Source organism: Xiphophorus hellerii, chromosome 22 (assembly GCF_003331165.1).
Source record: "Xiphophorus hellerii strain 12219 chromosome 22, Xiphophorus_hellerii-4.1, whole genome shotgun sequence".
Taxonomy (NCBI): domain Eukaryota; kingdom Metazoa; phylum Chordata; class Actinopteri; order Cyprinodontiformes; family Poeciliidae; genus Xiphophorus; species Xiphophorus hellerii.
The window spans coordinates 6851019-6867894 of NC_045693.1; the positions used below are offsets into that span (position 1 = coordinate 6851019).

Here is a 16876-nt window from a genome sequence, read left to right on the forward strand (position 1 = left end):
CGAGAGCCGCCACACACAGACATATCCAGGTCAAGTTTTAAATATATAGATTTATTACACAAAGAGTAATAGCGGACATTTATTGTTTGCCATAAAGGTCTGTAAATAAAAAGGAAAGAGTGCGTCTAAACAGATTCACATCCGTTCCAATTTTTTAAAATCATGCACAGCTTATCAAATCAAATAGTGATGCACAAATATTAATATCTGTATCAGTCCTGATATTGAAGAAAATATGCTTTGCTCTGAGTGACGTCATGCTTTTTTATTTTTTACATTATATTTAGAATTCCTTATTGCACCTTTTGAACCATTTAAAAGAAAGTTTGTTACAGCTTATTTTTGTCAGTTTCTTTATTTTTTTTCACATTGGCTGTTATATTCCTAACTGAACTGACAGAACTAAGTAAAGTTGCTTAGATTTTAAATGTTTTACCAAGTTTGTTGGTGTGTTTAAATGTGTTCTACTGGTGCAGAGTTATCAAATAAATTTATAATTCAGTAACATATATGTGTTTTAAAAACAAAGAAATGTCGTAAGTCAATTCAGCATTGTTTATATATATCGGATCGATGTCGACCAATACTAAGCCTCAGATATTGGTATCGGTTTCGGAAGTGGAAAAAGTAGTTCGGTGCATCTGTAGTCACTAAACATAGAAAACATAAATGTGTCACATTTAGCTGTTAGCTATTGAAGATCATCCTGAAGTTTTTTGAACGTTAGCTTATTTGTTGTCTATCATGTAGTTGTAGTTTGTAAAAAATTATATCTTTTGGCCCGTTAGTATTTTTGACCTGATTTTAGCCCAAAAGTTTGGACTTTGATGCATTTAAAGCTAGAAAAATTACATGATTCTGGTGTTGATGTTTGCCAACTTTTCTTTCCTTTTTCTGTGTTTATAAAAATAGATTTTTTTTCTGTAAAGGTAAAAAAAACTTAGCAATTTTGAGCTGACGATTTTGTCACAAAAGTTTGAACTTTGATGCATTTACAACCAGAAAAGTTTAATATTTCAGGTTTAAATATTTTTTAAATTTTCTGTGTTTTTAAAAAAGAAATGTTTTTCTGTGTCGGGTCAATATCCGATACAGAACCTAAACCTCGGATATCTGTATCGTGTCTGGACATGAAAAAAGTGAATCGGTTCATCCATAGTTATTAAGCATAGAAAAACAAAGTGTGACATTTATGTCTGTTTTTTTATTTTTAATTTATCAGATTTTGTGACTTTATCAGTTAATTTAGGACGTTGTCGCGTTGTGTTCAGAACAGCCACTCGCCTGCAGCTGGATCTAAACATCTGGTGCTTGGCGGGCTTGGAAGAGAGCTCAAACTCGGTGCATAAATGCTGCAGAGCCAGTTTCCGCGACGCTCCACCACAACAGCAGGCAGTGTGGCTGAGATGAGTAAATTTAGGATTAAAATCAAGGCATAAGGTGCGGTAATAAGGCAGCCGCTGGCTTCGTGTCGACGCTCGGCACCAGAATCCTGCGGCTGCTTTCTCCATCGGAGAAGAACCCGCTCATCAGCAGCAGCATGTCTGCTGACCTAAATCTGCTCTCTTCTTCTGCCTTTTATTTATAGACTTAAGAGTGAGTGCGTACGGGGAAGGAGTGTGTGATCAGAGACGCTCTCCCGGACCGGAAAATTTGGGATGTGCACGAGTTTGCTTTGATTGCACATGTAGGTTTGACCTTTGGAGTGACGGCACGGTTACGTAAAAGTAATCCTTGTCGTCACCAGAACACTAGATTGTGTCTGTTTTGAAGGAGTTTGGTCTTTGTGGATGTGTGTGTTTTCCCAAACATTCACTTTTAGGATCTGTTTGTCTAATGACTTAGTGCAGAGTCTGACTGCAAACAGAAAGAGAGACGTTTTATTTCAGCCTTGTCCCTGACCTTTGCACCCCTTTGTCAGTGTCGCTGATACGGACTTTAATCAGCTACCGAAGGCTGGTCTTTCACTTTGAACCAAGGGTGTTCAATGTAGGGTTCAGAGGCCATTTGTGGCACCTGGATTGATTGTTTGAGGCCCCCCAGTCATAATTAAGGCATCATGATTGCAAATTGTTGATGGAGGGGGAAAAAAGTTAATTTTCAATAGAAAAAATGGGAATTTACTAGAAAAAAACAAGCAAATTTCTGAGTTTGTAAAGTTGAAAATTTGCTTGTAAAAAAAAAACTCAAAAATTTTTATATTAATCTCAGAAATTTTCTTGAAAAAACTTAAAAGTTGCCTGAAAAAAATCAGAATTTTGTCTAAAAAAGAAAAAAACACATGTAAATTTGACTTTTGAAACAGAAATTTCTGTTTTCTTTTCTGCGAAATTTCTGAGATCAATCTAAAAGTTTCTAAATTTTGTTCTGGCATTTTTTTTTGTACTTTTCAAACTCAGACATTTTCACGTTTTTTCTTTAAAAGTTCAGTTTTTGGTGGACATTTACTCCTCTTTTTTTATTTAAAAAAAAAAGATTTCTCTCAACAGCCATAACAACATCGTAAAGAATAAATTAGGACACGCTTTTAAATTAAAACCTACTCTCAAAAATGTTAAATGCCACACAAAGTGATCATCTTTTCTAAACTTTGTGCTTCCCTTGGCGCTTTTAATTCCTGTATTAAAACTTGGGTAAATACAGCAAGTGTTTTCAAATGAAAACTGACCTAGATCCTGTTTTTATTTCTGATTGTAGATGAAATATTGTTTCCTAGTTTTCTTCATTCAAACACAAAATAATAAACAAATTTGATGCCTTTCCTATAACAAGCAAAATTCATTTGAAGTTTTGGTTTCTACTAAAAAAGTATAATTCCCTGATAAATTAAGATAGTTTAATTAGTTTGTTGATGAATAGATTAAAAAATGACGTCATTTTGGTGACTTCAGCTCTTAAAAATGGCATTTTGACTTGATGACTTTGGCCCACGCTTGGACTTTAATGCATTTAAAGTCAGGAAAGTTAAATCTTTCAGGTGTTGAGATGTTTGCTGACTTGTCTGTCATTGCAGTTCTGTTTTTTTAGGTAGATTCTGCATTATTGCGCCGCGCCACTGTAGTGTTTTGCAACCAGGTCTGTCATTACGTAAGAGCCTGTGGTGAATTCTCTGATAGCCAGCTGACCTCTGTCATGTGAGCATTTGTGATCACTTTGACTCGGGGAACATGCACACACACACACACACACTCCTACACACACGCACACACACTGCTTGCATGCTTATTTTGGTTGTGGCTCATCTTTACCATATTTTCCCGTCTTTCTTCGGTTTCGCAGAAACTGGAATCATTTTCACGTGAGGCAGACGTAATATTAATGGTTTTATCCACTATTTAAAGTGATGGCAGACTTTATTTTAGGCACACTGATGTTGCATATAAATGTAAAATAACTTATAACATATACGTGTGCAGCCCCATATACTAATACTTTGTTGAAGCTTTGTGTCCAAGCCGACCAATAGAAACGTTGTTGCTAACATCCACTGAGACGAATAGAAATGCGTCTTTCTGCCATTTTCCAAAGCAAGTCTCGCCCCAAGAAATGTGAAACAGAATCTGTGAAACGTGATTTGAAAAGAATGCAATTCATAAAACTTGGTCTCAAATAAAAATTGGGAAAATAAAATCAGATTTTGTTAAAAATGAAATCTGAGAAAAATAATAACAAAATTACAATGATAAAAAAATAAAATCTGATTAAAAAAATGTATTTGAAAAAATAAGTTGAAAAAATAAAATAAAATAAATCTAAAAATAATTTGAAAAAATGTCTGATTTGATTTTGAAAAAAATAAAAGAAGAATCTGAGAAAATTACTGAAAAAATTAAATCTGAGAAAATAACTTGAAAAAGTATCAAAATGTACATTCAACAATGGACGACACATTGTAAATTACTCTCAACATATTTTGTATTGAGAAAAAATTCTCAAAGTTTCATTTTGAGATGCTTTTTTTTTTTTTTTTCAACTAAAATTTTTTGAAACGTGCTATTGATTTGCAATTATATTGGAAGAAATTTCCCGCCTTGATCTCCTCCGCCTTGCAGTCATTCTCCAAATCTCCGACTAGTTTGGTTCTGGAATCTCACTGGGCTTTTCCAGAACTTTAAGTTTCTTCTTTTGGAGCAATTTGTTGATTTGGACTTGTTGTAATGCTGGAAAACGAAACACCTTTACCTCATTTACTTTTGTTACTCCTTTTGAGGGTAGAGAGACATTTTCTTTCTTATCAACAACTATAAACGTTAAGGAGCCCCACAGATCTTTGTGTTTTCACAGAAACTATCTGATTTAAATTTAAAAAATACTTTGTTCCTGTTTTTTGTTTGTTTGCTAATCATGAAATCACTTTCTCTTTTCACGTTTGCACTTTTTTGCTCCTTCACACTACAATAACACAAAATCTTACCACGTATTTCTGGTCTATTTCAAATATCTCAACATATTTGAAATAAGACAAAACTTAGAAGTAACTTTTCTGCAAAATATAGGAGCTTGTGTAAAGGCAATAATTCCTTAATATTGATGAAAATGTAGTTGATTATTCCATTTGTGAAAAATGTTTTATAAGTGAAATAATTTGCCAGTAGAACTATGAACAGGAGTTGGAAAAACATTTCAAAGAGGTTTTATAAACACCAGCTGGTCATTTTAAAATACCTGAGTTTCTAAAGAGTGCAGCCCTAAAATAAAATAAGTTAAAACTAAAGTTATTCAAGAGGTTTTTAATAACTTTGATTTTAGTTATGAATTATCTCTGACGTTTAATAGGATAAAAAAAAAAAAACTTGGTACATTCTGCAGAATTTGAGAATTTTTTAAACGATAAAAGATGCAAATAAGCAATTTAACTCCCTTTTTGATATAATAATGCACATTTTATTGACTAAAGTGTAATAAGAAGGCATTATTTTAGTGTATGACATGTGAGAAGCTCAGTTCTTTCTTCTTGACTTAATAAAAATGTTGATTATTTTCTCAATTAACAAATCAATTAAGATGTTTAATAAGAGATTTTTGTGACATGATTTGAACTGGATGAAGCTAAAACGATTTCGCTGGAAGAGGTTTAGAGGGTTGTTTTTTTTTTCACATCATTTTCTTAAATGGAAAATGTATATTTCTTTGTGTAGTTTTGCCTAAATTACTGCTTTGAGTGTATTCCTTTTTCAGAAAATTGCCTTTGAGTCTGTATACTCCAGTTAATGACTAATCGATTAAAATTAGTCAGTTATTATTTGAATAATCGATTAATCAGTTTATTTGTTTCAAGTCTTATTGAATATATATACAAAGTTGGCTCAAATTTTGACATCGGCGTACAGGCCTGTCGCAATAAATCAGTTAATCGCAGGATAAATTAAAGCAAGCTTGTTAATTACCATTTGGATGACTTATTGTTTTTCTCTCTTTCTACCAAAAACTGGGTGGTAATAAGTTTTCAGTCTGGTTTTTTTGGTCTCTACTAGCTCTTGATTTGAAGGACAATTTTGTTTATAGAGACTTCATAATTATTTTTATTTGTTGTCTCAGTTTATTGTGGATATTTAAAATATTTCAGTGTTAAATGTTCAGTTTATTGATCTTTGAGAATGTGTTCTTGCATTATTATGCCATTACCGTTATATTACTTGAAATTGGTCTTAAAACAACAATATTATCGTTTATCGCAATAACTTCTGAGACAATTTATCGTCCAGAAAATGTGCTATTATGACAGGCTTATTGGTTATTAATATAAAGTTTGCCATTGGCATTGCTGTCTTCCTTGGTATTATATCAAACTCTGGCTTCTCCATTGCCCTTGAGACTCTTCAAATCAAAAAGACAAAACATTTTTCAGTGCGTAATCGTCTATCTCCTCCGCTTTTCTTTAATCAGAAGTATCAGAACCTTGATTTGCTGAGTGGTGCGTGTTGAACTGTGTCACGGTGTCATTTTCATGTCTGCGGTTTCTGATTATGCAGCTGCTAGGAAGTGACTCTCATTGTGTGTTTTCCTGGTTACCAACAAGAAGTCGATGATCAGGTCTGATATCGGGACGAATAAATCTTGAATGTGGATTTTAGGAACACAGAACCAGTTTTAATGATTCGGCTGTCATCTTGGGGTAATGGTATCTTAATTTGTGTAAGTGAGCGTAGTGGGGTCTGGTCACAATGTGCTATCTTTTCCTCTGGGTTTGATCTGGAATGTGTTTACTAGGACGACATTGTGTGTGTGTGTGCATGAGAGAGAGTAAAACACACAGGGTTATAATAGTTTTGCATTTTTCTTTATGGTTTAGTTTTATTTTGTTGTTTTTTTGTCTAATTCAGTTTGTTTGCTAGTTCTTAATACACTTTCAAGAGAAAGTGTTGTTTTTAAAAGAAACTGTGGTAGCTCCAGCTACCACAGTTTTCCTGCAAAAATGACAGAATTAACTAAAAATATATGTAAATAAATTTAAAGTGATTGAAATCGCAGCTGAATTATATTAATAATGAGTTAACTACAAAAACTAAATGTTAATTTTGCATAAAGTCGTAAAGTGACTTGTAAGTTTTGTATTTTCAAAAAACAACTGAGAACAACTTTATTTTTTCCAGTATTTTAATATCAGATGAACAGAATTGTTTTATGACTATTAGAATATTTTTCTGTTTTTACCACTGTTTTGTAGTTTTAACAAATAAATTTAGTTATACTCACCAAACAACATGAACATTTTGTGCTAATCAAAACATTTTCCACTTTAAATATTTGAAATGCTGCCTACCTGGTGGTGTTACCTTTGCTTTTTTTATCCACAGTTTTCTCTCCACATTTTTGTTTATTTTAAAGCAGTTTTGAGGCAAAGTGGAAAAACATTACAACTGCTTCTGTGCAAGTTACTCAGCAGGCTGTTGCTAGGTAACCAAAGATTGATTGAGTGAGTTGCTAGGTAACCAAAGAGTGAGTGAGTGAGTTGCTAGGTAACCAAAGAGTGAGTGAGATAGTAGATTCCACCAGCCTAGCTTAGCTAGCTGTTAGAGGCTGAATTCACTACATCTCCCAGGATTGGAGTTTATTGAATATTCTATATATTGAATATTGAATATTCTGTTGATAGGTTTATCGCAGTATATATTGTTATGGATTTATTGTCCAGCACTGGGAGTGACGTAAACTGCTTGTGTGTGGGATGAAAAAGAAATCAATTTCACATCAGTTTGAAAGGCTAATAAATAGATTCATAAACATGAAATCAAAGGACATTATGTCTATAATTTCAATATGTTTCAATTAGTTTTATAAACACATGCTATAATTAGTTTTCTTTATGTACTTCAGTTGACAAAAATGTTTTCTCTGTTTCAGTTTTTGTTATTTCGTTACCTTTAGTTAGCTGTAATAACCTTGGCGGTAGGTGAATTCTCACAGAGGTGAGCTGGAGAGTTTCGTCCTCAGGCAGAGTCGGGCGCATCGCAGCGAAAAATGCAGTCATGACTGCAGCCGTTCGTCTGGAATGCATGTGCAAATGCAGAGATTGATGCACTCAGGAGAAAGCCACTTTCATCTACCTGCAGCACTGTGTGTGTGTGTGTTAGTACTTTGTGCATCCACAGAACCTGAAATAGCCCAACGTGGAGGGAGGCGAGGGGGAGGGGTGGATGTGCAGCTCAGGCATGGAAACCAGCATATCCGGTTACAGGATCATAATATCACTGCAGAGGCCGTCCACTACCGTTCCACTACTGCACTATGCACACGCAGCCGGCTCCAGGAATAATATCATCAGACCGCATGTTTAATGTTTGGCATCCAGCACCCACCATGCATGCACACACCTGACTTTACCTCCTCGTCTGTAGCGATCCTTGGATAGTTACATGGATTTGTTGTTAACTGGAGTTAACCCTTGTTCAGCTAAAGGAAGAGAAAACCAAGACGTTAATTTTTTTTTTTTTTTTTCGGATACGGGTTGGGATTTTGATGTCATTATAACCTTTTAGGTAAAACAAAACTCGCATTTAAAGCCAAACATCTGCTTTTATTTACATCAGGGTTCCATTGAAATCCTTGACTTATTTGGAAAGTGCTTCATTCTTTCCAAGTGCTTCACAGTTTTGTGATAAAATGCAACATAACGTTTGATTAAAATCTTAAATTTGGAAAATGATATTTACGGTTGAATCCAGATATTTTGTAATAAAAACACACTTTTTTTCCCCCTTGCTGTCTGAAGTTAAATGTAGCTAAACTTTCAAAGTTTTAGGTCAGCTAAAATTAACAAAATTATTTGTATTTGTAAATGCCAAAAAGCATATAAAAAACATATTTGAATATATTTTTTGTAACTTTCTTAGTATATAATTTGACCATGAAAGTTATTTACCTTAGTACAATTTGTTAGGATTGTTTCAATGTAGTGAATATTGATTATTCCTAATGGCTCAATGACTTATCAATAACAAAGTTATTGAAAATAGTGGATTTTTTAAAGTTAAAGTTGTGTTTTTTCTCAAATCAGTGAGGTGTGCAAGGTGTATGAAATTATTTTCTAAACATTTTGTTATATTTTAGTTCTAATATTTTAATCATACAATAGTGACTTGAAAATGTCTTTTTTAGTTCATTTGTATTGTTTTTATCTCCAAAGTCGTGCTGGAAAAGTTGAAAAACTTACCTTGAAAATGTTGCATGTTGTATAAATACAAATGCAACAATTATTATTATAGCTGCTAAAATAATATTAGACATTACTTTAAAAGAGATGTTTTATTTAATTTCAGTTAATTTAGTCATTTTGTACCTTTTAATAATTTGGTTTTCTCAAACTATTTTGGACTTTTTCATTTTGTGCTCATGTAAAGTCATTTGCTGTGATAGTCCACTGTAAGGAAATGTGATTTTCTGACTCCAATAAACCATATCTCCTAGAGGAAGGTAATTTTGGTTCGATAAAGGTTGTCTGATTAAAAGAAAAACAGATTAAAGGATTATTTATGTACGTAGACCCATCAGTTTCCTCTTGTTTTATAAGCTAACGTTTACGTAGCAGTGAGGAAACAGCTTCTGATATTGTCTATCTATTGTAACAGTTCTCATTCACTTACCTTTTCTTTATATTTATCATATTACCAATGCATTACATAACATTAAACCATACAGAACAAAATAAATTTGAACCACAATATTTCAGATATTTCAAAACATATTTACTCATTTAGATTAATTGTTTTTAAATGGGTTTACAAAGGTATTAGCTTGACAAAAGTAGTAAAAGAAATTAGCATTGTTAGCCCTGTCATAACAAATTTTGCTGGATGGTAAATAATATTGTGATAAAGAACAATGTTGTGGTTTTTAGACCTTTTTCAAATAATATATTAATATTGATAAAATAATGCAAGTTTGTGCTCTTAAAGATCAATGGAAGACATTTTAAATATCTAAAATAAAACAACAAAAACAAGGAGAAGGAGCCCCACTTACAACCAAAACAATACATAAAATGGACTATATTTCTACAAACAAAATTGATCTACAAAAATATCAATCATCCAAATGGAAATTAAGCTCATTTTAATTGATGTTGTGATTAACTGCATAATTGCTTTTTGCTACAGGCTTAATCATAGTTAATTAATGTAAAACAAATACTCAAAATGGCATTTTAATATATATTTTTTATAATTAGCATTTTTTAAACTAAACATCTGTTGGAAAACAAAAAACCCCCGGGAAAAATTTTTTTTTATCTGCATCTTGTAGCTTTCAAGCAGTTTGTTCTTAATCATGCCAGAAATTGGTATGAACCGGTTAAAGCCAGATCGGTGCGTCTCTAGTTGTAATATAAGTTTATGCCAACAAATTTGAAAACAAGCGTAGCGTCAGGACTTTTTTATTTCACTGCATTTCTCTAAAGGAAACTCTTTCAGAGAGTTTTGGCACCATAGTTTAACTTTGACTCGGTAGGATTTTCAGTCAGCGTGACCCCGCTCTGCTGCTGTGCTTTATCACTTTGACTCTTTTACGATGCATTTTTCTTTTTTTTAACGGAGTTACTGTAGAGAAATTGGAGGAATTAAAGCTGCAGGATGTTAAAGACGGGTGAAATAGTGTGGAAGGAGCGGATAGTCAGAGGCGAGAGGAGGATAATGAAGAGGAATGTGACGGGTGGGGCACCTCTGGTATGTCAGCCCTGCGCTGTGTGCGTCTTGTGTGTGAGAGAGCCCAACCAGCCTGCCGCGGCTCTGTGAGTCACACATGTGCAGCTGCTTTGCCTCTCAGTCACACAGCAGCAGCGTTCTGCTTTGAAATGCCGTTTTTTGATTCCTCGCGCCTCTGAATCTCCATTTTCCTGAAGCAGCAGCAGCAGTCAGTGTGCTGCAATGAAGGAGTGCCGACGTGAGAACGCGTTAATGCCAGATGTTATCCAGCTGGCAGAAACTCTTTTCATTTCTTCTAATGCATCTTTATTCACGATGTAAATTATTGGGAAGATATGGAGAAGTTCACATCTTCCCAAGAAGATGTTACGGTTACAGAGGTCTTGGTCCTGGTAACTGTATTAACCTGATGCCGCTTGGTGTGATGCAAGTGTGAATACTTTGTTCAAGTCTCTGAATAATTCCCAACTTATTAGATACTGGATTATTTATTTACAAAATAAAAATCTGCTGAGTAATGTAAGAAGCAGAGACTGAAATATTGCTGAGTCACTGGTTGCTATGGTGTAGGGTTGTATAATTATATTGATTCTATGATATTTATTGATTTCCCCCCCTATCCCCTCGGAAGGTATCGATTTTTCATCCGCGAGTATCGATACATTAAACCGTAGGGGTCCATAGGCTTATACCGTCTTTTTAACGTGTCTGGTTTGTGACGGCGTAGCAGCAAGACTCCGCCTCCCCCAGTGTCACTTTCAACGTGTGCTTAAAGTGCACATTATAAACTACACACCAGTTTTTAAATTCTGTTAATAGGCCAAGTAAAACCAGTTATGCTAAAATAGGGAAACCATATTTTTCCGAATGTCAGAGAAATGTCAAAAACCGGCTTTTCCGGTTATGTGAAAGAGAATGAGCTTCCAAACGTAAAAAACGAAACGCAACATTAGATTCCTTTGTTTTTAGAAATCAAATCTTCAACAAATAACGATGGGCTGTATTTTGTTGCTAAAAAACGAAGTAAAGTTGTGCATGTAACCGTGAAAGAGAAGCGGAAAGGAGTAGCGGCGCAAACGCAGTAGCGGCAAAAGCAGTGAGATTGCGAAATTGATGCAGAGTTTGGATATCGGAGAGACTAGTGGCATCCACTTCGTAATTTGTTTTTAGCTTAGTGGTTTCTGTTCTTTATATAAAAGATTACCTGAAGAATGAACAGTCAGCATGCAGTGGCGCTCTGTTTTGAGCTGGAAAACGAAGAGGGGAAACCCGCAGCCGCATTCTGGGTGCAGTGAGGATTTCCATGATGACGATGGCGGCTCGGTCATTCTTATTAGCAACTGACAAAGAGTATCAGAGACTGAGAGTACGATGAGATCCTGGCAGTTTGAGAGGCAGCTACTCAGAGATCCAAGCAGGGGAATGGCGGCGCTGCACAGCTGCAAGGAGTCGATCACTACAGGGTGAGGCAGAGCCACTCCCCCAGCAGCTAGTAGTAAACAGCTTACAGCCACGGCTAACTCCGGGAGCCAAGGTAGAAAAGCCTTTTTCCTAGAGTCCAAAAGACTTTTTTTACTCCAAAATGCAGCCACATTATGTCCAAAAGAAAAACGTAAGTGCAATAATTTGCATATTGAGAGTCTACAGAGGCTGATAATCTCCCCACTCAGCTCCTGGATCACTGTTGAAACTTTGAGTTTTATGTCAAGTCCACATGAATTAAATGACAGAAAATAATTTTCTCACTGCATCTTTGAATCATTTTGTCCAGCTGTAGACTGTTAGACTCTGTCCAAACAGAGTCAGGTATTGTGTAGTTGGTGCTTTTAATCAGTTTTCAGTTAATTAAATCCAAGTATATGGAACACAAAATGCCACTAAAATCACTCTGTCCTAAAAGTGCATCAAATTGTATTGTTTGCCAAATATTTTTGATACATATCGTATTGTGATTAGAATATCGTATCATGAGATTATTGTATCGCTACACCCCTACTATGGTGATTCCAATCTGTTCCGCTACAGTTTTCAACAGAAAACCGGTTAGAACCCGTCATTTTCAGTTATATTATACATTAATCGATAACTGAAATAATAGTCAACTAATATAATACACAATTAATAGTAAGCTATATACACACTCTTCAAAAGGCCATTTGCTGAAAGAACACCGCCCTCAGAGCACTAATTAAGTCAAATCTGTACAAAAATGTCAACATTTTGCATTGTTAAAACACAAAAAACTTTTTGTCTGTAGATATGTTCTACCTAGAACTCCTCAGTTGTTGTTGTTTTGAATTCACCTGGTTCACATTTTGTAAAACAAACACCTTTTTTATCCAATTATTAATCGGTTAACCAAAAAAACTAATCAGATCAGCACTATACTGTATTAATGTTGAGTCAAACAGGAAGGACTGAACTTTCCACATGTTTTTAGAAGTACTTATTTACCTACAGATGCATCCTTTGCTACAAATGATCAAGCGTAGACCAAAGGAATTCTATGGTACTGCATTTTAGGCAATAACATAAGAAATCTGAAAAAATATTTTGTCTGTTCTTGGCAATAAAAATAGGATTTAGGTCAATGTATTTAGCCAAATTTTAATACAGCAATTAAAAGCACATTTGGGTGCACAAAGGTACATTTTAGAGTACAAGTTGTGAGTAGATGTGGTTCAATTTGGAAGGAAACTAGAAAGCTCAGAAAAGATTATCACTTTTGCTGCATCTAACATTTTTGTAAGTAGATTTTGATTCAATAGTCGTAGTTTTGTAGTAATTTATTCTTGAATTGTGGTTGGGGTCCGCAAGAAATCAGGACAGGTTCTGCAAATGGCCTCCGGACCTCACTTTGAACACCCTTGGCCTAGTGGTAGATGCGATTGTGGGTTTATCTGCATCTCTGGATGGAGTCCTCATTACCTTACCTATTCCTCTGCTTCCGCTTCTCGCTTGTCTTCCTCATCCTCCTCCTGTACTCTTCTTCCTCCCTCCACCGCGTCCCATTCACTGTCGTTTCTTTGGGTGAATTCCCAGCTGACTCGGTTTGTCATGGCAACCAACCAGTCGTGGTGACTGGGCCTGCAGCTTACACTTCCTGTGTGTGTGTGTGTGTGTGTGTATATGTTTGAGAGAAGACGCATGCGCCGTGATTCAGGCGGCGACTGGCTGCCTGTCAGCCTGGATTAAAATCAAACACACTGCAGCAGCTCCTTTCTTTCTTTTCCATTTTCTTCTTCTTTGTTTTCTGAATAGTTTTATAAAATCACCCAAATTATTGCTCCTCTTGTACCCTGCTCACCACCACAACCAGCAAGTTCTTCCTCTAATATCATAAAAAGAGGAGTGGCCAAAGGTTGGGTTTTAAATCTGGCCTATGATCCTGTGCTGAGCAGGGAGCACTGCTATTACATAACTTGGTGTGAGAAGGTTTCCTCTCCAGCTGTTCACTTTGTCTGTATTTTTATTTATTTTTTTATTTCCAAATGCAATATGCTCATTTTCTGTTTGCAGCTTCTTACTTTCCCAAAGAAAACTTTGGTTCCTGTATGAATGAAGTGATTTTGGATTTGGGATGCGATTTAATGACAAGCCCCAAAAGAGGCGTGTTTTTTTTTATATGGGCAGTTGCCCAGGGCGGCACTAAAGGAGTGGATACAATAGCATCATTCAAATGTACTGATCAAGTAATTGTGGAACCAATTGTGCAAAACTTTGTAGATGTTCTGCTAATTTAAAAAAACTATTTTGCAAATGCTTTGTTGAGTTGGAGGCGTGGCTAGCAGCAGCTTATTTGGATTTAAAGTGATAAGTGGTCCTAAAACAGCTAATAGGTAGAACTGACGAGACTAAAATCTTATTATCTAAGAATGATTTTGTCCTAAAAGAGTAATAGACACAATGTGGACTTATCCTACCCTGTTCAAGGAAGGACCTTTAGGTTTAACAGATTTCCATGAAGTCTGGAGTGACTTTATTTAGGTTCTGAGCTTTAAGTCACTGAATGCGAAGGAGCAACACTAGACTTTAGACCTGATTTGTGTCTTAATGATTTCTTATCTGAGCACTTGATTAACTTGTTTACTCTCCTTTTGTTTTGTGTTGTCTAGATATATGTTCTGTAAAGGTGCAAAGCGGAAGTTGGAAGAGGATGAAGAGGGCCTGGAAGGCAAAACGCTGGAGGCGTCGGTGGCGGGAGCGGGGGTAGGCGTTGCCTCTGACGGTCTTTCCAAGGTGTCCTACACCCTTCAGAGACAGACCATCTTCAACATCTCCCTGATGAAGCTCTACAGCCAGCGGCCGCTTGGCGAGCCCAGCCTGGAGCGCCGCGTCCTCATCAACAACATGCTCCGCCGCATACAGGATGAGCTCAAGCAGGAGGGCTCTCTGCGGCCGCTGTTCCTGCCGCCCTCACCGCCGCCTGATGACCCCATGGACGAGGGGTTCCGCGAGGCGCCACCGTCTTTCGGCATCCTGTCCCAACCATCCGCGCTGTTGATGCCGGTGATTCCTCCGCCACCTTCGCCCCACCCGATGGTGCCTCCCAGCTGCCCGGCGCCCCAGCGCTTGGAAGGCTGCGCCGCGCCCCTGGACGCCTGCCTCACTCCGGCCTCGCTACTAGAAGAGGATGGTGGGGATTCGGCATTCTGCGCGCCGTCTCCACCCACTCCTCCTCTGTCTCCGCCCCCATTAGCTCCATCGTCGGCGCTAATGAGCAAATTGTCCTCTAGTGTGACTGTCCTATCAAACGACAGTTTCTCATCCTCTCCGAGTGACATGGAGTTGGCTCCTCCCATCGCCATTACACGGACAGCAGCCGTTAATACTATGACCATAACTACCTCTCCCACTCCATCCCCTTTCTCATCACCCACAGGCTCCACCAGAGACTGCAGGACAATGGGTGCTAAGCCAGAGGCAGCTGCTGTTTTCCTGCCCGCACATTCCCCTGCTAGCCTGGAAGACATTTCCCCCTCGCCTTCGTCCCCTTCTTCTTCGGGTTTCCTCTCAGACTTGGCGCTGGACGACGTCCTGTTCGCCGATATTGACACGTCCATGTACGACTTTGACCCTTGCACCACAGCGGGGGCCGTAGGTGCCACAGCTGGCGGCGGCGGTCTCGCCAAGCTTTCGCCAGTGGTGAACGCCGATGACCTCCTCAAAACTCTGGTGTCACCGTACAGCGGCTCCGCCCCCCAGGTTTCAGCCAATCAGCCTTTTAAAATTGATTTGACAGAACTGGACCACATCATGGAGGTGCTGGTGGGGTCGTGATTCAGCGACACCCTCACCTCCACCTGCGAAACGTTTTATTAACCTGGAGAAACGGACTGGATGGAAAAATTTGGGATTGCTTTTGTTTTTATCTCTTTAAAAGACTTTTTCTTCTAAGGTCGGTAATTGTAAACATCAAAGGTGATGTCAACTAGTACTACTATGACAACTACTACTTCTACACAACACTGTTCATGCACTGTGCTCGCCTTTCTAGGTGTGGAAGTGAAGTAATGAGGAAGCAAAGCATACACACTGCAAAAACATGAAAGTGTTTTTGGTCTAGTTTCTCATGCAAATATCTTAGTATACTTGAAATGAGACAAAACTAACTCACAAGTAACTTTTCACCAAGATATGAGCTTGTTTTAAGTAGATAATTCCATAATATTGATTATAAAGTACTAGTTCCATTGGCAGATTATTATAAAAAGACATTTTCCCATGTTGGAAGTAGTATAATCTGCCAGTGGAACTTTTTCTTTTTCAAAAACCTGGCCACTACTGTGCCGTTACCTAGCAACCCTAGCTGAGCCCAGCCTCGTTACCTAGCAACCCAAGAACGCCAGTGCATTTATTCAGCTGGAAACCACTTGCTACATTCTTTTTAAAATTGTTAAGACTTTTCTTCTGCTTTTCAAAGATGTATGGTTGTAAAATTGCGCATCTTTTTGAAGCCATTTTCACTTGTGATTGTAAACGTTGAGTTGGGGGCGAGACCAGCAGCAGCTTATTTGGATTTAAAGTGACAGAGCCCTAAACTTCTCATTCTGAGAGGAGCTAAATAAACAGAACTAACCAGATCTAAGAATGATTTTGTGAAAAAAATTTTATTAATATATTTTGTATATTCCATAAATCTATCCTAACCATTCAAGGAAGCATAATGGGGCACTTTTAGGGAATTATTTACTTAAATCAAACTCCTATATCTTGATGCATAATCACGTTATAATTTTATTTCAAGTGTACCAAGATATTTGCACTATAAACTACACTAAAAATGATAAGATTTTGTGTTTTTGTAGTGCACAGAATTTTGTATATCTATACTTGTGAGGAACTTTATAAATTTCCTTTCTAGTCCTTTACCTGAAGCTAAGCCTTAACCCTTAAGAGTAACTGTAAATATTTCTATTTTTAATCCTTGTGGGGATATACACTCCTCACAGGTACAGAAATACAAAACAAACATATACATACACACACTGTAATTATGGCTTTTAGCAGCTGAGTGCCTTTCAAATGACCACTTATTCAGTTCCTGGTTTTTACAGTATTTTTTATCCGCTCTTCTCACTTTAACAGCCCACTGAGGGTCACATGATGTTTTTAATTTATTATATTGTATTAAATTTTGTTGAGGTAATTTTACATGATCAAATGATGATTATTTAATCTTTATCTTATTACAGATACAATGTTTTAATTGTAAAGCAAGCATTTAAGGAGGAATA

General features: G+C 36.7%; 1 protein-coding gene across 3 annotated transcripts in view; it reads left to right on the plus strand.

Annotated features, from left to right (window-relative positions):
- The window catches only part of sertad2b (SERTA domain containing 2b), a 35153-nt gene extending 19471 nt beyond the window's left edge, over positions 1-15682 (plus strand). For all 3 annotated transcript variants that reach the window (XM_032554009.1, XM_032554010.1, XM_032554011.1), the window contains one exon: positions 14255-15682. In XM_032554009.1, coding sequence (XP_032409900.1) covers positions 14259-15419 — 1161 coding nt within the window. In that variant the 5' untranslated portion in view covers positions 14255-14258 and the 3' untranslated portion in view covers positions 15420-15682. The remainder of the gene's footprint in view (positions 1-14254) is intronic.
- Positions 15683-16876: the final 1194 nt, after the last annotated feature.